The 23,519-nt window shown below is 39.5% G+C and overlaps 3 protein-coding genes across 5 annotated transcripts in view; 2 read left to right on the forward strand and 1 right to left on the reverse strand.

Moving 5' to 3' along the window:
* The first annotated feature begins 668 nt into the window (after nucleotides 1-668).
* On the forward strand, nucleotides 669-3,556 carry ptges3l (prostaglandin E synthase 3 like). Its single transcript, XM_015011868.2, has 7 exons — nucleotides 669-821; nucleotides 943-1,056; nucleotides 1,131-1,197; nucleotides 1,294-1,392; nucleotides 1,496-1,585; nucleotides 3,256-3,318; nucleotides 3,411-3,556. The coding sequence occupies exons 1-7, from the start codon at nucleotides 787-789 to the stop codon at nucleotides 3,417-3,419; spliced, it is 477 nt and encodes a 158-aa protein (XP_014867354.2). The 5' UTR covers nucleotides 669-786; the 3' UTR covers nucleotides 3,420-3,556.
* A 1,208-nt stretch (nucleotides 3,557-4,764) lies between these two features.
* On the forward strand, nucleotides 4,765-10,892 carry aarsd1 (alanyl-tRNA synthetase domain containing 1). Of its 2 annotated transcripts, none has more exons than XM_015011867.2 (12): nucleotides 4,765-4,899; nucleotides 5,185-5,313; nucleotides 5,388-5,547; nucleotides 6,258-6,315; nucleotides 6,399-6,555; nucleotides 7,369-7,485; nucleotides 7,565-7,695; nucleotides 7,778-7,844; nucleotides 7,918-8,009; nucleotides 8,877-8,931; nucleotides 9,001-9,095; nucleotides 9,173-10,892. In XM_015011867.2, the coding sequence occupies exons 1-12, from the start codon at nucleotides 4,861-4,863 to the stop codon at nucleotides 9,309-9,311; spliced, it is 1,239 nt and encodes a 412-aa protein (XP_014867353.2). In that variant the 5' UTR covers nucleotides 4,765-4,860; the 3' UTR covers nucleotides 9,312-10,892. The 2 variants fall into 2 exon arrangements, with proteins under 2 accessions (XP_014867353.2, XP_087857108.1); XM_088000982.1 differs by having other exon boundaries at nucleotides 6,399-6,510.
* The window catches only part of LOC106932911 (myoferlin-like), a 37,183-nt gene continuing 24,544 nt past the window's right edge, over nucleotides 10,881-23,519 (reverse strand). The window contains exons 29-55 of one of the 2 annotated variants that reach the window (XM_088000984.1): nucleotides 23,260-23,402; nucleotides 22,969-23,139; nucleotides 22,650-22,743; nucleotides 22,484-22,561; nucleotides 21,553-21,734; nucleotides 21,037-21,195; nucleotides 19,839-19,940; nucleotides 19,601-19,762; nucleotides 18,565-18,730; nucleotides 18,413-18,489; nucleotides 18,247-18,303; nucleotides 17,052-17,063; nucleotides 16,870-16,968; nucleotides 16,623-16,751; nucleotides 15,488-15,643; nucleotides 15,312-15,403; nucleotides 15,066-15,236; nucleotides 14,811-14,959; nucleotides 14,596-14,735; nucleotides 13,737-13,825; nucleotides 13,557-13,652; nucleotides 13,110-13,251; nucleotides 12,929-13,028; nucleotides 12,647-12,840; nucleotides 12,323-12,432; nucleotides 12,093-12,240; nucleotides 10,881-11,509 (exon numbers count right to left, since the gene is read on the reverse strand). In XM_088000984.1, the coding sequence (XP_087857110.1) occupies nucleotides 11,471-11,509; nucleotides 12,093-12,240; nucleotides 12,323-12,432; nucleotides 12,647-12,840; nucleotides 12,929-13,028; nucleotides 13,110-13,251; nucleotides 13,557-13,652; nucleotides 13,737-13,825; nucleotides 14,596-14,735; nucleotides 14,811-14,959; nucleotides 15,066-15,236; nucleotides 15,312-15,403; nucleotides 15,488-15,643; nucleotides 16,623-16,751; nucleotides 16,870-16,968; nucleotides 17,052-17,063; nucleotides 18,247-18,303; nucleotides 18,413-18,489; nucleotides 18,565-18,730; nucleotides 19,601-19,762; nucleotides 19,839-19,940; nucleotides 21,037-21,195; nucleotides 21,553-21,734; nucleotides 22,484-22,561; nucleotides 22,650-22,743; nucleotides 22,969-23,139; nucleotides 23,260-23,402 (3,257 nt within the window). In that variant the 3' untranslated portion in view covers nucleotides 10,881-11,470. The remainder of the gene's footprint in view (nucleotides 11,510-12,092; nucleotides 12,241-12,322; nucleotides 12,433-12,646; nucleotides 12,841-12,928; nucleotides 13,029-13,109; nucleotides 13,252-13,556; nucleotides 13,653-13,736; nucleotides 13,826-14,595; nucleotides 14,736-14,810; nucleotides 14,960-15,065; nucleotides 15,237-15,311; nucleotides 15,404-15,487; nucleotides 15,644-16,622; nucleotides 16,752-16,869; nucleotides 16,969-17,051; nucleotides 17,064-18,246; nucleotides 18,304-18,412; nucleotides 18,490-18,564; nucleotides 18,731-19,600; nucleotides 19,763-19,838; nucleotides 19,941-21,036; nucleotides 21,196-21,552; nucleotides 21,735-22,483; nucleotides 22,562-22,649; nucleotides 22,744-22,968; nucleotides 23,140-23,259; nucleotides 23,403-23,519) is intronic. The other variant, XM_088000985.1, reaches the window with a different exon arrangement.

The raw sequence follows: 23,519 nt of genomic DNA on the forward strand, positions 1-23,519 counted from the left end.
CAAGATTCTAAAACTTTAGTTTTTGTGTGACTGGAAATGTTTTTTCTGTGTGCTGTTCTCAATACGTGTTTCACACAGTCATGGAGCGCCATTTCCGATGTGAATAATCATTGGCCTCTTTGTAAATAACCACCAAATGCGAATCAGACGATGGTTTGAAGGTTCATAAAAGATCATTCATTTGATCTGCTATGGCGCTTTTAGAATTGAAGTTAAAGACTTTAGTAGACCGCTTTTTGGTCTTGATTATTCTCTGAAAAACCACTTTCTTCATCCTCCAGAATCAAATAATCTGGATTTTTATCCAAATTAAGATGGCAAGATAGTTTCTTTTGTCGTTTTTTACTAGTACGAATATATGTCTTAAAACTATCAAGTGTACAATATCTTAACAAAAATCACTTTAGATGTTCTGAATAATCATTTTAGCAACAAAAGTAAGGAAAAATGTAACAGTTTAACTGTTTCTGTTATTTTTGGCCTAAATCTCCCAACCCCTCTGCCCAGTTGGGTGTTTCAGTGGGTGGTGGGGGATTTGAGGGGGCTTGAGCGAAGTGTTGTAGAACCCAGAAACTGCTTTTGCCTTCTGGAGTGTTCCACAGGCAGCCTATAAAGGGCAGAGAGGGGGCTGTGGGAGGTCTCACTCCCAGCAGCTGATATTGCTCTATCTATAGCTTCTTGGGCCTGGTCGTTGTATTAGAGCGCATGGCGTGACACGCGCCTTTTACTTTTCTGTGATTTAAAGAAATAAAAGAAGCTGCTCTTTTAATTTTTCCAGGAATCAGAATGAACAAACCAAAGATTGTGAGACCAGAAGTAAGGTAGGTGTTGGTTACTGCACAGTAGGAAGAAGCTGCTCATGTGTGAACCTTTGTTTTGAGCTTTCAGGTTTGAATCTTCACACCGATAAAACAAATCACCACTGACTCTGTGTCTCAACAGTCAGCCGGCACATGCACTGTGGTTCGACAGGAAGAAATACGTCACCATCAACTTTGTTGTTCAAAAGCCGACAGATGTCCAAGTGGACATCCAGCCAGACAAAATGATTTTGTGGTGGGTTTGTATAATTTACTCTGCTGATAACTGCACACGGTTTTCATCTGACTAAACTTCTACCTGTTAAACAGCTGCAAAAATGACACAGATGACGTCTTCTACAATGAACTACACTTTTATGACAAAGTTCAAATCTATGTAAGCATTCACCTTTTGAAACTTCTTGTGTTTATTAACTTACATGTTAAATACAACATGAAATGTAGACCTGGAAATTCTTTCAACACTTTCAAGGACTCCAGAGAGAGAGTGCATGAACGCACCATCAACTTCTTGCTCAGAAAGATGAAACCAGACGTTGCATGGCCTCGACTCCAGAAGGACCCTGCAAAGGTAGCAGCAGTAAAAAGCTCTCATCTTGCACAAATTTAATTGATGTGACATTTTTGTATTGTTGAGTTGAGTGTTTAACAATACGTTGTTGCTCCTCCTGCAGCCCAGCTGGATTTCCGTAGACTTTGATAACTGGAGAGACTGGGAGCATGAGGAAGATGAGGGAAAGGCAGAGTACGACCAATACATGGATGTGAGTGGGACCCACACTCTGCACTGCTTAAGCTATTTTGAGTTGCAACACAAAATCCTGTTGAATTTCATTAGGTTTTCATGCAGCTGTCCAGGCCTCTGAATCCTGCAGCTCTTGAGCCATGTGTGGCTTTTCATAACTTTAGCCATATATGTTAAAGATCTGAGAAATATTCAAAAATATAAAGGCAAAAAAAAAATTATATGAGAATAAATATTTTGGGTATTGTTTTTTCTTACTTTGCTCAAAATTTCCACAAAGGAATAGTGATACCAGGAATTCATTGTTTTTTGCTTCTTTTTGTTTGTTTTATTGTCCTCTTATTAAAGTTTGAAGTTATTCTTTGTTCTTAGATGTTAGATTTACATTTTTATTTTATTAATTTAACTGTAAAACAAAAGCTATTTATATATCAGGTGTCCATACAATTGAAAAAGCCTCACATATGACTACAGATCATTTTGTTTATTAAGAAAAAGCTCCAAACTTACCCTGTGGACTATAAATGTTCCTGAAACCTACAATAGACCAGCAAAGAGTAGTGCAGGTTTCTAAAATGGCAGGAAATGACATCATTTTCAATTACTTATTTATTTTTACATCACAAAATTTGGCATGTAGTGTGTATTTGGATTCAGCCTTATTATTTTTCTGAACCATATTTTACTGCAATTAGAACTGCAACTTCTTCGCTGTTAGTTCAAGCTTAGTCCATCTGGAAAATCTGACATCTGAACATGAAATTTCAAATCTTCTCTAATGGATTTAAGTCTGAACTTGGAATAAGCCATGTTAGCATGTGAACCCTGTTTAAACCTTTCATCTAGCTCTAGCTGCATGTCTGGTTGTTTTTCCTGATGGAAGGTGAACATACAGTACAAACAGATTTTCGTCATATCCTTAGCTCCGTCTTCCCTCCACTCTGATCAACTTCTTTGTCCCTGCAGAGGAAAAACATAACCACAGCATGAAGCTACCCCCAAGTTTTATTAAATAATGATGGTGTGCTCAGAGGGCACACCATCAGAGAGGGATGCGCACAGACTTTTCAATAAATTTTTAAAATAATGTTCTCCTCAAAACGCTGCCATGAATACATAATTAAACATCCTGTCAACTGATTCCTCTGAGTTGTGGATCTCTGAAGCTCCCCCGTTACGATTCTTTTCTTCATCTGCGATCAATGTTCTGCTTGGTCAGATTTCCAGTTTATCTGACCAATGCTCACATTTTCATCATACTGCAGCCACAAACTTTATTGTATTTCATTAGGATTCCGACATAAAATCTGGAAGTTGTGGTGTATATTCAGCCTATTTATGTACAAAATATTTGCAAAAGAACTTTTGGAAATTGTATCTTCCTTCCATTTCACAGTTAGACACTACATTGTGTTGCTCTGTCACATAAAATCCTGATGAAACGGTAAAGTTTGTATATGTAAAAAAAAAAAAATCTCTAACTTACAGTAAAAGATAGGCAACTGTAGTTGCCAGAATTTGATTGTATTTATACGGTAACATTTACAGTATTTTACCGTAAATTAGAGACCTTTTTTTTTACAGTGCATGATGAAATGTGAAGAGATTCAAGGGTATGTTACAATTACGCAACATATGCATGATTAAACTCCTGGATATGTTTTTTTTTTTTTTTTTTTTCTTGGTCAGATGATTCAAGAAATGACCAGTGAAAACAAAGGAACCATACCGGACATGGGGGACCTCAGTGATGTAAGTAGAGGAATCTGGGAGCTTTCATTAGTAATATAGAAAAATTATAAATCAAATGAATATGTACATGTATATATTTTCTTCTCTTGCAGTCTGACTGACACAGGTGGCTCTTCAGGATGGTTTTTGGAGACAGATTTTCCTATACGGATTTTAAATGCCGTGCTGATGCTTGTGAGAATTGTTGAGATGAAATTGTGTTACATGCTTTTTATATATAAATCTATTTTGTGCGTGATTATTTGTGTATTATGGTGTATGATGTCAATGTTCTGTCTGGATTTTTGGTTTATTTTAAAAATGAACAGTCAACAAATGAAGTTGATACGTTGAAAAAGGTGATGGAGACAGATGGAAAAGCCTGGCATTTTTGTTAACTCCAGCAGGTGGCAGCATTGAAGGTATTCAGCATTAAAGGCATTCAAGCGGAATATTTTTTGCTTTATATAGGATACCTGAAGAAAAAAAAAACATTTATAGTCAGAAGTCAGATTTAATATTAAATAGAAACAATTTCCAATCAGAAGACATGCAAAAAAAAACAAAAAAACAAAAAAACAAAAAAAAAAAAAAAAAGATGGTAACACTATATTTATTCATGAATCTTGACATACTGATATTGCGTTATGCTATATTGCATTTGGTTTGGTAGCTCTTAATATATGTTTTTGATGACAATGAGACCAAAATCTGAGATTGAAAAACTGACTCATCACCAGCAGGTCAGCATTGCAGGAGCACCACACACTGTACTCACTATTCCTTTTCACTCTGGACTGATGTCCAATACAAGTCAGACTCCTATCACCTATTCAATAGAAACAGAGTTAGAGCAAATACTATTATCATTACTCGATTATTAGTGGTTGTTGTTGGGAAGTATAAACACCTTGGTGTTCACCTGGACAACAGACTGAACGTGACACCAGAGAGACAGAGCAGAGTTAACCTTTTGAGGAATCCTTCAGTGTTTTTTTTCTTCTTCTAACCAGTTAAAGTGATTGAGGTCAAAGTTCTCATTCTCAACAGCAACCTTTTAACAAAATGCTGCATATCTTCCATAAATCTGTTGTTGCCATCTTTTCTAGCATTCTGTTGGGGCAGCAGCAACAGCGCCAGGAACTTACAGCTCAAAAAGCTGATAAAGAAGGTTGGTTCTGTTCTGGGAACTACTGTGAAACATCTGGAGATGATGGTACAGAGATAAAATGTAGAACATCGTGGATAAAGAACATTAAATTATGTAGTACGATTTACAACATTCAATTTACCTCTAGGAAAAAAAAAGTATTTTTGAATGTAACTGAACAGATAGACACTGATGTATTGTTTCGTCCTAAGCAAATAGATACAGGAAGAGTTCAACTGGGTGCCAGCCAATGATATGTGTGGCTCCTTTAAGAGATGTCAAACGAAAGAGGAAAACTCGAAAGCCATTAAGTTTGGACTACATTGCTACCCGTGCTTCACTGACATCTTTGAGTTGGATAAGTTCGAACGAATCTGCACCGATTTTAGGTTTCACCTCTTAAACAGCCCGGAATGGCTTTCCAGTGTCAGAGAGACTGTTATATGAAAGAGGTACGAGTCTCTAAAGCGGAAACTAAACTAAGCATCCCGGAAACATAACCTTTAAATCCTGCTGGAGCTCCTAGCATGGCTGCTAAACTACAGTAGCTAAAGCTAACTTCACTTTTATTTTCAAGAATTAAAGTTTTTGTCTATTTTGAGCTTTGAATTGTGTGTTTATATTCATTGTGCATAGCATTTACTTACGGTGTTGCTCTTAAATCAATTGCAACATTGCCATACAAAATAGAAAAGCATTGCTGGCTGACCCATTTCCATTCATACATTCGCTTTCAGTTTGTCACCTCTGTGGTGTCCTGCTGTCCTGCGGAACTAAAACAAGAAGTGAATGGAAGTAAAGAAACCCTTAAAGGTTTTAATGTCCTGCTCCAAGATACAATTTTATTCCCTGAGGGAGGAGGCCAAGTAAGCGTATTCATCATTAAGCTTGTTCCACCACTGAAAGTGTGTGTGACGCTGTTTTCTTAATGCTCTCACAGCCAGATGACCATGGTCTGATTGGAGAGGTTCCAGTTTTAAGGGTGACCAGGCAGGGACCGGATGCAGTCCACTTTGTGACCTCACCTGTGGAGGTGGGTCAGGAGGTGCGCGTGACGGTAGACTGGGAGAGGAGATTTGATCATATGCAGCAACACTCAGGTGAGGAAGAGGAGGGTCAAACAGCAGTGCTTTAACTGCCCTGAGATAGAAATGCTTTCCAAGAATGTACGCATTTTTCTCCTTTTGTCACAATCACAAACATCCAGGTATGTTATTAGGGTGCTATGTAATAGGTCAACACCAAAATTGTGAGATGTGAAATGGAAGGGAAATGACACGTGGTTTTTCAATTTCACTACAAATGAAAATCTGAAAAGATTGGTGCAAATTTGGATTTAACTGATTTTATTCTGATACCTCTGAATAACATCCAGGGCTACTGGATGAGTTCAGAAGTCCTTTAATTGGAGAACAAAGTCCATTTGTGTCCAAATTATTCTCAGCATAAATTCAGCTGTTCTGTTACTGGCCTCAGAGGTTTGTTAGAGAACAATACAGCATCATGGAGACCGAGCAGCACAGCAGACAAGTCAGGGAGGAAGTCCAGTCCTGACGGAGAGAGCCATTTTGCAAAAGAAAAAAGAGGAACAGATTTAGAGATAACCCAGAGCCCATGTGTAAGAGGCATGAGTTAGATTCATCATGTGAATGTAGTGTTGTCACTGGGCTGGTGGAAAGAATAGATGAGGAAGCTGGGCGTGATTGAATGTCAGATTTTCATATTTATTTGTCCCTGAAGAAATACAGTGAGCTGAGATTGTAACATGAAAAAATAAAATGTTCTAATATTTAGTTTTCTTCTTCTTTAGGCCAGCATTTAATCACAGCTCTGGCAGATGCAATGTTTGGATACAAGACCACTTCCTGGTACGTCATCGGATCAGTTTCACCTTTTATAGAGACCTGAGCATCTCCCTGGTCTGTTGTCATTTCCCGCTCCTTCTCTTCAGGGACTTGGGACGTCACAGAAGCACAATCGAACTGGACACTCCATCTGTTAAAGCCGCGCAGCTTCAGGAACTGGAAGAAGCCGTGAATGAGAAGATTCGATCTGGGATTCCCGTCAGTGTTCAACTCCTTGATTTAAGTGACCCTGCTGTGGAGAAAGTGCGTACACACACACACACACACACACACACACACACACACACACACACACACACACACACACACACACACACACACACAGGTTGTACTCAGTAGCTGTGTTTCCATTTACCATAAAATTGCACAAATTATAATTACAAAAATAAATGTGCTCAATGGAAACACGCCAGCACACATTTTTGATAAGTTTTTGCGCAAGGCTTAAGTGGTTTCTCAGATGTATTGAAATGGGTGGATTTTACAAACTGCAATAGAAACACTTTTATCACATCGCACAAGTCATATGATCAACAGCAGGATGTTACTGCTGGCGAAAACGAAGACGACAGGAAGTCGTTGTAGGATGATAGTTTTTGTTTTTTCAATGTTCAGCTGGCTCCACCAGAGCTCTCACAGCATCACAGTTCATCAAAAGTTGTGCGTTATTTGAACGTGATGAATCCAAAATCTTCTGTAAAATCTTTGACTAATTTCTCCAAAACACCGCATAGATAACCGCTCCCAAGTAGGCGGGGCTTGTCACTCCAATGCCTGAATAAGACACCAACATCTAATCTTATGTCTGAAATATGAATGTATGTTACAGTTTAAAAACCACAGCAGTGACGGACATAATGATTTATCGCATGAACGAGCTTATTCATGTGATTTTAATTTCATTTCTCATTTAATAAAAACACTGCAAGTGTGAAATAGATTTTTGTACATTAGCTGAATATAGACAGATTTGTGCACACTAGTAATGGAAACACAGCAGCAGACACTGAGCTCTGTGACTCACTGACTGAAACGTGATCACTTTGTGTGAGGCAGGTGAGAAGTCGGGGGCTGCCAGACGACCATGCAGGGCCTATTCGAATCATTGACATGGAGGGCATTGATGCCAACATGTGCTGTGGAACCCATGTGACCAACCTCAGCCACTTACAGGTGACTCCATCACTCAGAAACAGACATCAGCTGAGGTGGTTATGATAAAAACAACTTCTCTCTCGATTTTTCATCTCAGGTCATAAAGCTGCTGGGAACAGAGAAGGGAAAGAAAAACAAAACCAACCTGATCTTCCTTACAGGGAACAGAGTCCTGAAGTATGCGGAGAAGAGCTACAGCACAGAGCGATCGCTGGTCTCTCTCCTGAAGTAGGTTCAAATTGACATGTCTGAAGAATCCCCACATGCAAAGCTCAGAGATAAAAGCATCGTCTTGGTCATTACTCCACAGGACCGGTCCAGACGAGCACGTCGAGGCCGTGGAGAAGATCCAGAAGTCTGTCAAGTTGCTCCAGAAGGTAGAAGGATTTCAGCTTCTGTCTGAAGCTGCAGCGCTGAAGTTTTATCCAACCCATCACAATCTGTTTCCAGAGCAACCTGAGTCTGCTGCGGGACATGGCCGTCCTTATTGCTCGGGACTTTAAGAACAACCCTCACAGAGGAAACTTCTTCAGCTTTCACAAGTAAGAGACGGTCAACATAGAAAACTATTCATTACAATCAGAAAATAAGGATTTATGGGGGGATTTTATGTGAGTCACTTAATATTACATTACTGTGTAAAGTTGAAAAGAATAAAGAGAACTGAAAAAAAGAAAAGTTGAGGTTTGTTGTTGGGATGCACGATATATCAGCATTCACAACGGTATCGGCCGGAACTGTGTTGATAACAACCTATGTTTATTTCAGGAGGGGGCGGGGCTTGTCCCTGTGTGTAGCTCCAGCTCAGATGTCATAAGTTTTTCTGGATGATAAATTGCGATAAATGATAACATTGGTGTTTTGCGACCATTTTCAATTAATCTAGTGGTAATGGTATAATGCAAGTACAGCCTCTCAAAGGTCAACAAACTAATTTCAAAAGTACCTTTAACACTGGAACCCCACATTTAAATATACCAAAACAATAAATAAAATGGATTATGTCATCCCTAAACAAAATTGACAAATTACTTTGCATCAAATTTTTGCAGCACTTTTCAAAATGGCAGCTTTACAAAAATATTAAAGGGCATCACATTATTGCACTTATTTCAGTTTATCATGCGATCAACAGGCTTACTCAGAAACCTTGACAGTGGATTAATATATTAATATTTCAATGTTAAAATGGCATAGAAATATCTCAGTAAATATTGGTTATCAGCTCATACTAGCAATGTTATTGGCCCAATTTATCGGTTTTTTTTTTGTTTGTTTTTTTTTTATTGGTGCATCCCTAGTTTGTAGTTGTAATATGAGGAAATGTGCAAACTTTGAGGGGATGAATAAAAACCTTTGCAATGCATTAGAAATGTTTGACAATAATTGAAATTTTCCTCTAACTACAGAAAAGAAGGTGACAATGAGTTCATGAACATCATCGCCAATGAAATAAACACAGAGGTAAGACCTCCACCTGCCTGCTTGAGCCCCGCCTGATAATCCTGGAGTAATGGTTTTATTTGCCTGAAGGAAACTCTGGTTTTCCTCACTGTTGGAGAGGAAAAGGGAGCCGGTTTGTTTCTCCTTGCTGGACCCAGTGGACAAGTCACCGAATTAGGCCCACGGTAGGAGAGTCTGATACTTTTGTATTATAAAAAAAAAAAAAAAAAAGAGCTGTTGAAGATGCCTCTGTTCTCTTCAGGATTTTGGAGTTGCTTCAGGGAAAAGGGGCGGGGAAGAACGGGCGTTTCCAAGGCAAAGCCAACAGCCTGGCGCGCAGAGAGGAGGTGGAGGCTTTCCTGAGGCAGCGCTGCAAACATCACAGCTCAGAGGAAGAGTAAAGCCTGCAGCAGAGAGCGCCCCCTGGAGGGAAGACCTTAAACCCCGGAAAAAGATGTGTACAGAACCCTAGAATAAAGTCACATTATTGCAGTGGGATGCTCAGTAGAACATTTAGAAAAGTTTAAGCTTTATTTAGGAGCAAATTTATACATAAACAGTTTACAAAATAACTGGCAAAACTGCTGGCACCTGTTCTGTTAACACATGCTTAGAGCCTACAGGGTGTTTACACGGCTTCTCTAGATTCTCACAGCTGTTCTACCAGATTTCGGTCTGAGACTTGGCCTGACCCAGAGAGAAGGTTCAACCTGTTTAGTGGCTCATTCCCCCCCAATGGCCCATTTGCAGTTTTCTGGTGCAGATCACCACAATTCTATTTAAAATGTGAAAGTTGTATTTCTAAGCGTTAATGACGGCAGGTGCTGGATGCTTTGCTCTCAGCATCACAGGTCTCTCACCGTACTGAGGTGGTAACAGCCTGGGCTGTTTGATGTGTGGCTCATCTGAGGACATGGATGCAGCTAAAGCTACAGTTTAGCTTAGCATGCGGATATTTGTAATGTTGGGGGTTGTTACGGCAACCACAAGATGCCACAGTATGCTGCAGCTCTGTGACAGTTTGGGAGTTTTTGTCACCATTTACACCCATAAAAACCAGAAAGTCATGAATTAGACATTTCTTGAAAAGTCAGAGAAATGAAATGTGTTGCATTTGTTGTATTAGTTATTTTGTTAAACATTTCTTATTGTGGACTTTCTTCCATGCTGAATAAAGTTTGTCCAGTATTAGGTTGTTTTCTAAACATTTTAGTGACATTCTGCAATATATGTTGAGTTTATATTATACAGAGCTCTGTACACATCTTTACCAAAGATGCCAGTTTGTCTATTTCTGTATGTACATATTAATTATTTTCTGTTTGCTGAAATACTGGAGCACTTTTCTAATGATGTACATATTTCAATGTGGAATACTGACAGGTGGCTCCTATATCTATGTGAAATACAGGATGATGATTCAGGATAGAAATGCAGCCTCCGTTTAAATCCAGCTGTTTTTACGGTGCACCGTCTGAGATGCTTTTGTTGTTTATTTTACCTCCATGTGAAACATATTAAAAAAAACAAGACCTAGTTTGCAGAGAGATATGAAATAGCCACAATATGAAAAAGAAAAGTAAAAAAACTATCAGCCATCCGGTACATAAAAGCCACATTTGATAAACCTCTAACCTGAATGAGTATTTGATCTGTTTTTATAGATTAAGTTGAATTTCAATGAACATCTTTGGGACTCTAAATTTGAAACTGTATTATTAACCAGTTACCAATTGAAATCCTTTCATTATCAGTTTCCCATATCTGTCTGCAGATATAAATCATAAATATAGTAAAACGAGCTGCTTCATTTTACTGTCATAGTCAACATGTCTATAACTGTTAGTGGTTGAAATCCTCTCCAGTGTTCAGCCTCAAATATTTCATCATAATGCAATGAAAGAAATCCTGAAGAACAAACTTAACAGATGGAATTTTCTCTTCTGTCATATTTGCACAATAAATATAGATTTCATTTGAAACTTTGAGTCTTTATTTTATCAATCCTCTAACATTGTTTTCCATTCATGTGAAAGTGATGCACTACAGCAGAAAACGCCACTGGCGACTCATCAAAACAAATCCTCTGGAAATATTTCACTTTAATGTAAAACATGTTTAATATTCCACTTAAAAACAGGACAGACATGAAGGAGCGGTTTGGCACAATAATGTTAATGAGAAAAATCAGGAAGACGCCTTGTAATGAAGGAATGAATGAGAGGCTTGCGTTGAAAGTCTCAAAACCATCTCAGTGACTGTGTGGATAAAATCGTCTCCATACCAACGTAGAACCAGAACCTGCGTTCAGACTGCATGACCTTACAACAGACATTAAAATGGTCCAACCACCTGAGGTTTTAGGCTGCACTGCAGTGTTAAATGTCAACAGTGTCCCATGTTTGTCGCCTTGAAGCCGTCTACATAAAATACACAATTATTATGGCAACAGTGCAAATATGCAAAAACACCCATCCTCAATAATAAAACACTGTCAGCTGTGAAAATAAAAGCTAAACCTGTTTAGTTTGGCTGAGTGTTCAGTCTGCATGATCCGTTGTCACTGGAGTGGCTTCACAATTTTCATGGAGATGTAGTTCTGAAACAGAGAAGTTAAGACGAGTTAGCGCTGCTCCGGTACCTGGACTATATTATTTGGAGTATTTTTCATAAAAGATATTTAGAAAAGTTTCAGGTAGAATTAGATATCACTGTAACCTCACTGCAAACACTGCTGGAGTGCTGATGATGAACTTGGATCAAATGTCCAAACTTTGTCATGTGGGTCAAAATTACCAAGTCAAAAGTAATTGGCAGCCAGATTTATATCGATTAATAAACTAAGCATGCTGTATTTTAATAGAAATCTTAGCATATTTTTTGCAGGTTATGAATATTTATGTTTGTTTTATTAAAAGAAATGACTGAAATCCAAATTGCAAATTCTTTTTAGGGTCGATTATTTTCCATATTCTGTGCTTAGAATTTGATGTCTAAATTCAGTCATAACTGTGAAAATCCTTGCTGTATATAGTTTAACAAATTATTTAAAGCAGATTTGGTTGAACTAGTTTGGGTAAAACTCAATGAATATATACATTAAGTATAAAATGACCAAAAAAAAAGCAAATAGTGTGGTTATTAAAGGACATATACTTTCATGTTATGTAATTTGCTCTTACTGGTAAAGAGTACAGCAGGATGGCGATGAAGAGCACGACGATGATGAGGATAATGAGTCCAATGAACACCCACTTGAACCTTCTCCATATAATGAACTTCATGGTCTTGCAGGGGTTAGTGAACCAGAAGAAAGAGGTTTCTGGACGGCTGGTGAGGGAATAAAGCAGCGTTTGTTCAGTTGAACTGAAACCCGGCCCGTTCTGTACAGTTCGGTACGGCGACTTCTTACTTGGGAAAGTCTAGCTTTGGGTTCATGTTGGGTTCGTCCCGTCCTTTTCCTGCAGGTCTCTCGTCTGCTTCTGCTTCACTCACAATCTCCAGCGTCATCTCCACTTTACCCTGCCAAGATGAAAAAGTGAATAAGGACTCAGTTTGAACTAGTCTGTCCACAGATTCTCATTAAACTGCTCTACAAACCTTACTGGTCCTCTTTTTACCTGAACGGTTAGAGCTACACCAAGAATTTATTTTTATACTTGAATCAAACTATTCAGAAATTTGTCTTACAATGCAATAAGGAAGGTCTTTGTTAAAAAAGAAACACTGTACTTACACCCAGTACTCTCTTCCCGTCCTGTTCGATGGAGCAAGGCCACCAACCTCTGACTGACTGCTGAGCAAACAGAGACTTGGCAGCCGTCAGTTTGTCTGGCGTTCCGATTTCCAGATTATCCATCATGTCCAGGGAGCATTTCTCTGGAGTTTTGGCAGGGGGGACCAGCTTGCGTAAATCCAGCTCCAACATGCCTGAAAACAACAAGAGTCAACAAGTTTTGTAGTTTCCACAGTTATGAAAGTAAACACTGTGACACAAGGTGCAGTTTTGGGCTTTTACCCAAGTAATCGTCCAATGAGAACTTGTCGTTATCCCATATCTGAAGCAGCAGCTTGGGAGGAATCCTGAACTCTGTATTGTCAAGACTCCAAAAGTGTTCCTGATGCAGAACGAACACACACACAGTTATATTCATTCAACAAAGCTGGTCCACTTTACGAAAACCTTAAACACGAATTACCTTCTTGGAGACGAGGCAGAGCTGTTCAGCTGGCAGGTAGTCAAAGCCAAAGACAAACCGCCAGTTAAAGTTTCCGTCTCCATCCAGAGACCTGTAGTGTACGTCAGTCTTCTGTTTGTCCTCCTCCATGCCCGGCATCCAGCTGCCACAGAGAATGACAGAACTCATGCACTCATGAATGTCCTTTGATGCTTTGATTGGACAACAAACAACCCTTAGAGAAAAACTAGACAACCAGGCCAACAGGTTTGAATTTACCAAGGAAAATTTTTCTCATCCACAATTGAGACTGAATTCTATATTCAGTCTCAAAAGTACATAACTAATATTTGATTAAACATCACTGTGTGAGCAACACCTTGACCACAAGCTTTCTGTTGCCATCAACCTGATTCAATATGGTTTCATTTGTAAAGTCGCTTCTTGTTGTTGAAGGACTGACTGTACCCTTTCACGTAGATGTCGCTCATGTTCTCTCCTGTGATGCTGGTTTCATCCAGAGTGACGTCGGTGGTGTTCCAGATGACCGCTCGCAGGAAGAACCTGAACATCGGCACAGGTCGTAAGGTCAGGTCAGCTTGGTGGTGTAATTGTGCGTTCAACGGGGGAGAAACATTGCCGACTTACTTTTTGGGTTTGCGGGGTGTGATGTCAAAGGGCGGACCAGGGAGCCCGATGCTTTTGGGGAAGACATCTACCCACATCTGAAGCCTTCCCTTTAACCAACACATAATGTAATCAGTATAAACACTAATTTGACCATATATTCAGATTTGTTTTCATCAAGGCAGTCATACCAAAATAATCCTTCACATTTGTTACATGACTATGAAATTTAGTGTAGTTATTAGGACTATATGCGATAGACAAACACAAAGTAGTGCATAAGTAGTGGAAGGAAAACATTTTTTTTAATATGTACACAAAAATGTGACATCCATTTGTGTTAGTCAAAATAAATAAAATAAAATTTCCACCACAATTACCACTTCAGGTGTTTGAGGAACACATCTAGTTTTGCAAATATAGAAACTGAAAATAAAACCTTAAAAAAAAAAATCAAATTGGACTCAATGTCTGAAACAACATACTTTCTCAAAAAAAGGTTTTTGCATAAGGATGAGGTGTTTTTTTTTCAGTCATATCAAAATTCATTCACAAAACTGCAACAGAAACATTTTTTTTTTACATCACCAGTCACATGATCAACAATCAGATGTTACTACTGGCCAAAACGACAAAGACAATGACAGGAAGTGACAGGAGGATGACGTTTTTTTTCTTTTTCTTTTTTTAATTATATAGAATATAGACACATTTGCACATTGGCGATGGAAATGCAGCTACTGTAAGGCTACAATGAATTTTATTAAGGGGCTGAAAATAAATGCAGTAAGAACTTTTCAGATTTTTACTTTAAAAAAAAAAAAAAAAAAACACTTTAAAAGCCATGCATGACTGGACTGCTGGGTGACTGATGTCTAACCTGAGACAGATTTGGCTGGAAGGAGCTGTAGAGGGTTCTGGTCTCCACGTGTTCAGGAACGAGTCCCTGAGTTCTGAGGACGTGCAGACAGAGGCGTTCCCGCGGCGGGCCCAGGTGCTGGTGAATTTCCGTGTTGTTTTCTTTACGACAAAACAGAGTTTCATTTAAATTGGTTGAAACAAGCAACCCCTTCTTACATCGTTTTAATCTCTTACCAAACTGAGCCAAAGTGTAATCTTTTCCGTTGAACGTAAGTGACGTGCCGTTGTCCTCCGTCCTGGGCTTGGACAGGCCTTTCAGTCGGGCCAGGTTCTCCAGGATCTGAGATGGCTTCAGCTGATCCCGCCACTGGTTGATGCCAGAGCTTCGATGACACAGAATCATATTTCACATCCCTGTCCTTAAAAGCTCTTCAGATGTTTCACTGCATGTGAGGATGATAAAATCAAGCGGGCCGACAGTTTGCTCACATGCAGTAGGTCTGAGGAAGGCCGCAGTAGGAGTTGTATCGAGATAGGAAGCGGTTCTCGAGGTCAATGACCGTCTCGCCAACCTTTTCGTCACGAGTCAGGAGATCATAGTCGTACACGGCGATTTTCAGGTCCTTGTCTTGAGGCAGGAAACACGTCATCTCAAACATCCTGAAAAAGAGGAAGGTTGGAAAATGCTCAGCGTGACACTGGGGGAAGGATGAACAACAAGGCCAGTAGATTCACCTTCCAAACACAGGATTCAGGGTGTTGGGCAGGTAGTTATCTCTGTCATCCATTGTGTTTCTGCCCACTGATATTTTAATGTACGGGTCACACTGAAAAGACATAAACCAAATTAAAGTGGAAAAACCAAGAGCATGACGATGATTGTTTTTTTCCCACTACAGCTCAATTCTCACTCTGCCGTTGTTGTCTTTAGGCTGCAGGTCAATTGCCCGAACCACATAAATTCTGACCAAACACTCCTGAGGTCCGCTTTCCGGCAGCTCTCGGAACTGCCGGGGTGGGGCAGCAATGCTGGGGTCATCTGGCAGTGGGTACACTTTGAATGCCCCCTAGTGGTAGGAACAGGGAAACACAGATGAGCTCAGGAGAGTGTGGTAGCTTCCATAAAGCTAACCACGACAGGGTTTTTTTGTTTTGTGTTTCTTTAAAAAAATAAAGTATTTATTATACAACACAGTATGACAAACATAGCAACGGTACATTTGTGAAAAAGAAAAAAAAAAAAAACTGTGGGTTAATGAATGAATGTTGATGACAGTGTGTGTGTGTGTGTGTGTGTGTGTGTGCGTGCGTGCGAGCAATGACGGTGGACTGAATGAATTAACACAGACATTATCAGTGTATAAAGAAATTAAAAACATCAATCACGTCATAATAGTGATAAGAATAAATCAATAAAAGTCAGTTAATCGTAAATGTACAATGGATCAATTACTTAAATTAATTAATTTTTTCAACTGAATTGGGACTATTTTGCATCACTGAATCCAAAAATGACATCCATTTTTTCTCAATCAGGTCAGGTTTTTGTTCTAATTTGATTTAGAAAAATCCCATCTTGTGACTAACTTGATGACATTTTTGTGACATCAGTTCATTTCTGTTCATATTTCTCATCCAAAAAAGGTTTTAGGGAAAAAAAAGTGTTTTCTAACAGAGTGTATTAATTAAATGTTACAAACTTAGATTTCTGTAAATTGAATAATAAACACTGAAGTTCATGTGAATTGAACATTACATCTTCATTGTGTAAAATTCTCCATCTCTTTTCTGTCCTGATGGAATCTCTCCTCCTGCTCGTCACTCACTGATCAGATCCTCAGGAAACTGATCCACATGTGAGAACAAGTTATGAATTTTGATGCTCCTGTTGCTCCATAGTTCAGAAAGTTGACCTGGTTGAGCAAAACCAATGGAATTTTTGGATTCGGCTCATCAAAATGACCCTAAAACAGTTGAAAACCCCAGACAGTTGTTTTGGCTGTTGACCAGTGTTTTATTCTGAATATGTTTTGGTACCAAACGGACCTTGAACTCTCCGACCACGGTGGGGTCTTCGTCCCCGTTTTCATTCTTGCCTCGCTGCAGTTTGAACGTGTTGCAGAAGTCGGTCAACCCTTTGAAATCGTCGACATTCTCCAACTCACGATCATACACCTGAAAATTTGCACCAACATTTAAGATTTGTGCAACCAGAAACATAATTCTGTTTGCCACATAATGAGCTGTGATGGGTCAGGATCATTTCGTGTGAGAAGAAATCAAGTCTGCGTACTTTAAGGGTGTCGTAGCCTTTGCTGGTGTAAGGACCACATTTCTCCTGGTCTCCAACTGAAGCGTAGAATTTACTCCACCAATCAACCGTTTCCTTTTCCTGAAGTGCAGTTGCGTTGCATGATTATCTTGGCAGAGTTAAATGTGCAATCAGAACTTGAAAGATAGAAATGTTTGCCTCACCTTTTCTGAGTGCTTTGAAGACAGACAGGATGAGGAAAAAGGTCAATAAATGAGTCAGTCATGACATCATCAAAGGACACACATGGTGAAGGCGATGTGGCGAAGGATTAGTGAGCATTCCTGTTTTTATGATTGGTGGTACAAGGGTGTAACAAGGAAGGCAGATGCACCTCTGAAAGAAGTCTTCAAATGTTACCAGCACTGACCAATCAATAAAAAAGGTTCAAATTAGAGGTTAGATTTATAGCAGGAGCTGAACCAAAATTCAGACCAGGATGGGTCAAAATTATCTGGTTGGTGATCGAGTCAGGCTCACGCTTCTGTGGTGCATTTTTCACAAAGCGTACAGGACAAACAGCACAGAGAAAACTAAATGAAAAATGTGAAATAAAGACGTGTTAATCTAATTATAACAGTCTAAAAAGTGGATCATCCTGCCAAGGAAAGAAAGAATGGTGCACTAGTTAGGAGTAACAAGAGCAGCGCATTAAACTACTAATGTAGACATGGTCCTGCCCTCATCCACTCCTGTTAAATGTCTTACAGGATTTATGCTCCACTAATAAAAAAAGTACATTTCCACCAAAAAAAAATCTCAGAATTTTTTTTTTTTAGAAAAACAAATTAACATTTTGAGATTAATCTAATCTCAGAAGATTCATTTCTAAGAAAAAGAAATTTGACTTTAAAAAGTTGAACATTTTCTAGAAAAAAATCATTAAATTCTTTAGATTAATCTCAAAACTATGTCAGGTTTACTTCAGGCTCTAATTAGAGTTAATTAGTTGGTTTGGATGTTTCTTTAGGTCCAACCTAAAAAAAAAAAAAAATCAAATATTCTCACTAATACAAATCTTAAAGTGCATTAAAACTCATTCATTTACTTAGTAGAAGGCGTCTGGCTGTTCTGTGAAGACCTCAGTGGTTTGATAAACATGAGCCACAGCTCAGAGAGAGAAAATGTCAACTGGATGATTTCTGGTCGTTTTCTCCATAAATCTGGACGAACTGGAAGAGGCCAACAGCCAGTCATCCCATCAGGGAGCCTTTGCTTCATGTTACACCCTCACTGTGATCAAAATGATTCAGTGTGTCAATTAAAGCACTTCTAGACATGTTTGGTAAAATCAGCTGTGGTGTGGATTACAGCCATGTCACTGGTTTAGTGAATGCTACAGGAAGTAATCATACATACAAACGGGAAAGTTGGGGAAGCCAGTTTGTCGAAAGCTGTAGACATACTGTACAAACACTGCAAGCCAAAGCATTAAAATCTGTCAAAATTTGACACTTTAGGAGCCAGATTCCATTTGTGTTTGACCTCAGTGCTGGGGGGAAAGATACAAGAAGCTAGCATTAACCTGCGCCTCCAGCAGCGGTCGGCCCTCGTCCATCGTTATGGCAACGTCCTTACGAGGCGCAGTCATCATCAGAGCCACTGTCGAACAGAAACAAGGAAAGATTTTCTCCCACGTCTCGAACAACTTGTCAACTTTGAGGAACTGAAACTCACTCTTGGAGGCCCTGGCTCCCTCGGAAGCGATGACGTACGGGTCGCACCTGAACTCCTCCAGGCAGGTGATGGTGCACTGACCAACCACAGGCTTCCTGCCAAACGGCCGGTGGTCAATCACCTTCACCACGATGGGAGGAGTGTACATCTCATCCTTTGGAAGGAGCTGAGAGGGAAAGAATAGGAAACAACCTGAAGCTTTAGGAAGAAGTTTAGGATTTTATATTTAACTACTAAACACTGAGATGTCGAATGATCATCCATGTCCTCTTATCGCTTGTGTTTTATCCAAAAACGGACGTATTTTGATACAAAGTAGTGTGTAACTGAAGTGGGAGCAAAATTAATATCTGTGAAGCTTTTTTAGACAGTGAGGTAGTGATAAACTTCTTAAAGAGGTTTTATCTAAAAAACACTGGACATAAAGACTATTTATTGGTAAAGTCATGTGACTTTGTTGTGAGCTAAATGCTGCAGACATTTCCTGGTTACAGTGTTTGGAAGAACACATCAACATATTTTAAATGTTTTTATGTCCAGTGCTTTATAGATTAAACCTCTTCATGAAAAGTGATTTGTTCTCTCTCTTTTTGGTCACAACTATTAAAATAAAAACATCAGTTCATCTGTTTCTCTTTTTGTTTCCGAGTTTAATGCACAGTTAGATAAGAAGAGTTAATTGGAATATATATGTATTTTTCTGCAAAGTGCCTCAAGACGCCATTTGTTGTGAATTGATGCTATATATATATATATATATATATATATATATATATATATATATATATATATATATATATATATATATATATATATATATATATATATATATATATATATATATATATATATATATATATATAAGCAGATCACTTTTTTTTAATGGGTCCTGGTGAATTATTTTAGGTCCAACCTAAACACACACACACACACATATATATAAGTTAGATTTCTTATTCAATTTCAGACTGTAGGACCAAAATGCTACTTTTCAAATATCCCTGTTGGCATCGTCCTTTAATGTCATCATCATTACCACTTTGATGAAGAGGACGGAGCCGGGGAAGTTGGGGCTCTTCTTCATGTTCTTGATCACAGCAGACTCCACCCGCTGACCTCCGCACTCCACCACCAGGCTGGGGGAAGACACCGCCGCCAGTTGGTAGGTCTTCATGTTCCTCAGACCCCACGCCAGAATCTGGAGGCCGAGAGGAGAGCTGGTTACACAGAGAGACGGAGAGCATTGACGGACCGGCGTCTGCGATGAGCCTCACCTCCACAGCTGTCAGCTGCACCACCGGCCGGATCCCCTGAGGGACCATGTAGAGGTTCTCGGCTCTTTTTGGGGGAACCAGGGGAAGATCCGCATCACCTGACTGCAAAAAGACAAACTCTAAACGTTTTGTTTCTAAGACTGACCGTAGAGAGACAAAAAGGGAAGAGGATGAAATACCAGGTTTTTACTAGCACGCTGAATTTAGGGTTCAAACACGTTTCACATTTAAAAAAGTATGATTATTAAAAATGTATGGAAATAATCAACCAAGTAATCGATTAACCGTTAACTGGAGTATTCAGACTAAAAAAAAAAGGCTGTTTCCTGAAAGAACATATGCAGAGCAGCAAAAACTGCCAAAAATATAAGATGCATTTAAGATTTAAAAAAAAAAAAATGTAAATCTGTTCTTCCCAGCTCTCCTCTAGTTTCGGCTTCACCTGGTTCAAATTCTGTAAAAATAAGCAAACCTCACATCAAGTATATTTTGCTATCCAGTTATTAATTGGTTCATTTAAATATTAATCAGCAGATCAGCCTGACATTGTTCTGACAAGTCAAACAGAACGAATGAGTTTCAAAGAGTCACATGGTGACTCTTTTAGCTGCAGTCAAATCGTTTGCTGCACATGATGAACAGCATCATTGTTCATCACTGTTTTTGCATTCAATGAAATAAACTTCTTATTTAAAAAGAATTTGCAATTTTATGTTGCACAAAATATTTTTTAAGTGCAAGTTAAAAAGTTAAAATGAAAAAGTTGCAGTTATCTGGTTGAAAAGTTTTATTATCGGATTAATCTTCAGAATAATTGATAGAATAACCGATAACAAAGCTGAAGAACTTGATCATATATCAACTCTACTGCTCTAGATTATCCCAACATTATGAGCTAATCTGTTGTTCACAGAATGAAACAAAAATAATTTTCCTGTTATACTTTCCGTCTTTTCCCAGCATTCCCTATTCCAGTCGCTCAGACTGCCAGCTGTAAGAACGCGTCACCTCCAACCCTCTCAATTTAAAAACAGCAAGAGATGTTTAGTGTCAGGAAATAAAACCGTATAGAAACAGTGGGTGTAGCAGGTCATTCAGTCCAAATGCAAAACAGGAAGGAATGCTCCAGAATTTCTAAGAATGTAATGCAACCCGTTTCCCAGAGATGTACAGATATATTTTTTTTAATAAATCAGACCTTGTCTTTCAGAATGAGTTCAGCCGCCACGAGGGCCTCCCCAGCCCTCTGGCCCTTCTGGATGACGGGGTGCCACAGCAGCCGGGGCGTCTGATCCATGCTGGAGTTCAGCTTCACCAGCGGGACGCAAACGCTGCGGCCCAGCTGCTCGTCCTTCCCCTGCACACAGCATCACATGTTTCACTGCCACCGAGTTCAGCTGGAATCCCCAACAGCAGAGAACCAGCAAGGAGCTGAGAAAACTCCTGGAGGGGAACGGATTTATTCAGCCACAGACACACATTAGGACAGGAAGAGACGGATGCTGTTTTGCAGGGAAATAAAATTCTGAAGAATGTTCTGTGCCACATAATAAAGGCATGTTGAATCTTTCCTGAAGGAAAATTAGTCCTTGAAAGGTCAATTTTCTGCCCTATGAAAGTTCAGCGTTTGAACTATGCAATTACAGTCTGAAGACATTTCATCTGTAAATGGGATCTTTGAATCGTTGTAATATACCGCCACCATGCAGCCTACCACTTGGTCGCTGTCGTAGAACTCCAGCACCACGTCTGGAGGATTGGCATCGACGTTCTTGGGGTCTCCGTAAATCTCTATGTCGTTGAAAATCAGAGTTTGGTCCCAGGTCGGGTTCAGCGTGGCTCGGAGCTTCTCCGTCGTCTTGCTGACGTGAAGGAAGGAAACGTGCACGTACGGATCTGTAACGTGGGAAGACCTGATTTTACCGGGTCAGTCTTATTAAAAACACAAAGACTCGTCATGTTCAACAGGGAGATCTGTAGCGGACATGATGCTGAACCGCTTTTCTCCAGGTCACATCAAAACGTGGTTGCAGGTCTGAGACATAGTCACATCAACCCACTAGTTTGTGATTTAAATACTTAGTTTAAAAACTAAATATTTAGTTTAATTTGTAGCTAAATATTTACCTCCAATATATTTAGTTTACAAATATTTTGTTTTGCAACAAAATATTTAGCTCCAATTGAGATATTTTCTTTAAATATTTAGCTCAGACCTAAAAATTTAGCCAGCAAGCTAAATATTTAGCTCATGACTAAGTATTTATGTTAGAGATAAATATTTAGTTTAAAAATAAAATATTTAGTTTGTAAACTATACATTTAGCTTCATATTTAATATTTAGTTTAACTAAACATTTAGCTTGTGAATTATATCTGGTTATGAACTGCACACATTTATGAATGTATGAACATTATTAAAATATAACTTTGAAAATGAACACTCAGTTTATTTCCCAGGCTAAATAAACCAAATATTGCTGTTAATATTTTACTGTGTAACTTTTCAAACGCTGTTTGACCTGCTGAGCAGTGATCCTTTAAAAGGATTTCACCTTTTGAACTGAAATAAAATAAACTTTTTGATAACATTCCAATTTCCTGACATGGATCCACAGATCTTTTGCCCACAGATAAAATCTTACCAGAGAAACTGTCTTTGTCCATAGACGTCAGGTTCCTCGCCTGGTAGAGATAGACTCGGAGGTGGTACATGTACGACCCTACAGAGGAGTTCAGGAAAATAAGATCAATTCACATCTGTACCCTTCTGGCCTGTGGTATGTTATGTTTTGACTGTCTGTGGCTCACTGTCGAAGGAGCAGGACACGGTGGGGGTGTTGGCCCCAAACAGCTTGGTGGCATCGCCTTTGGAGCCCTTCTCCTTGTCCTCTGTATCGATGCCCTGCAGACCAAAGCAGAAACATCCCTCAGCGGCGTGTTCATGTGTCGCACAGCAAATACAAGCCAAACTGCGCCTGAGGAGCCGGCCTTCATTAATCGTGGGTAAATATTTGGTGACCCATTAAGCTCACAGTCAGTTCCTGCTTCCTCTGAATTACCAACAGGACTGTTTGCTGCTCTGAACGAGAATCTGTCCGTCTGTGACGGTGGATCCAGTTTCACTCACTAATGCACCCTCCAGCTGAAAAATGGCGCAGGCTCCCAGGCGATCTTCGGGCGCCATCTTTCTCCTCCAGCGCCGTCGACGGAACGAGTCCGAGGAACGCTCGTTTCGATGGAACTTCCAGCCAATCAGGGAGGAGAATTCCCATCCCTCGGGGTCACCATGATCTCTCCTCTGTGCATTTGAGAACAAACATCTTAAGACAACAATATTTCCTTAAATGGATTAATGCAGAAATGCAAGTGGCAGCATTTCTGACAGTTCCTTCACTAAGCCGTGGCGTTGGGTGCCGACCTCCAGTGTAGCTCCGGCCGGACGCGCAGCTCTCTTTCGGGGCCGGACCAGCCTCCTCCGCCGGTGGACGTGGTACATCTTCTCAGCAGGGACCCAGGATCGGGGCTTATCGTCTGGAGGAATGGTCACCCCGTACTCCCAGCCTGTGCAGAACACACACACACACTGTTGCCATATACTTTTTGTCATTCATATTATCCTGGCAGTATTTTGTCATTTTTGTTTCTTCTAATGTTATTTCTTTTATTTACCCCTGAACT

Source organism: Poecilia mexicana, unplaced genomic scaffold, assembly GCF_051168715.1.
Source record: "Poecilia mexicana isolate PSO_F unplaced genomic scaffold, ASM5116871v1 scaffold_19, whole genome shotgun sequence".
Taxonomy (NCBI): domain Eukaryota; kingdom Metazoa; phylum Chordata; class Actinopteri; order Cyprinodontiformes; family Poeciliidae; genus Poecilia; species Poecilia mexicana.

What these genes read in the sequence shown, in the direction of transcription:
- ptges3l (XM_015011868.2), top strand. Translation starts at nt 787, where the DNA reads ATGAACAAACCAAAGATTGTGAGACCAGAAGTAAG. An exon ending in ATTGTGAGACCAGAAGTAAG is followed by an intron (nt 822 to 942) that starts GTAGGTGTTGGT and finishes GTGTCTCAACAG; the next exon opens with TCAGCCGGCACATGCACTGT. An exon ending in ATGACAAAGTTCAAATCTAT is followed by an intron (nt 1,198 to 1,293) that starts GTAAGCATTCAC and finishes AACACTTTCAAG; the next exon opens with GACTCCAGAGAGAGAGTGCA.
- aarsd1 (XM_015011867.2), top strand. Translation starts at nt 4,861, where the DNA reads ATGGCTTTCCAGTGTCAGAGAGACTGTTATATGAAAGAG. An exon ending in CCAACCTCAGCCACTTACAG is followed by an intron (nt 7,486 to 7,564) that starts GTGACTCCATCA and finishes TTTTCATCTCAG; the next exon opens with GTCATAAAGCTGCTGGGAAC. An exon ending in TCGCTGGTCTCTCTCCTGAA is followed by an intron (nt 7,696 to 7,777) that starts GTAGGTTCAAAT and finishes ATTACTCCACAG; the next exon opens with GACCGGTCCAGACGAGCACG.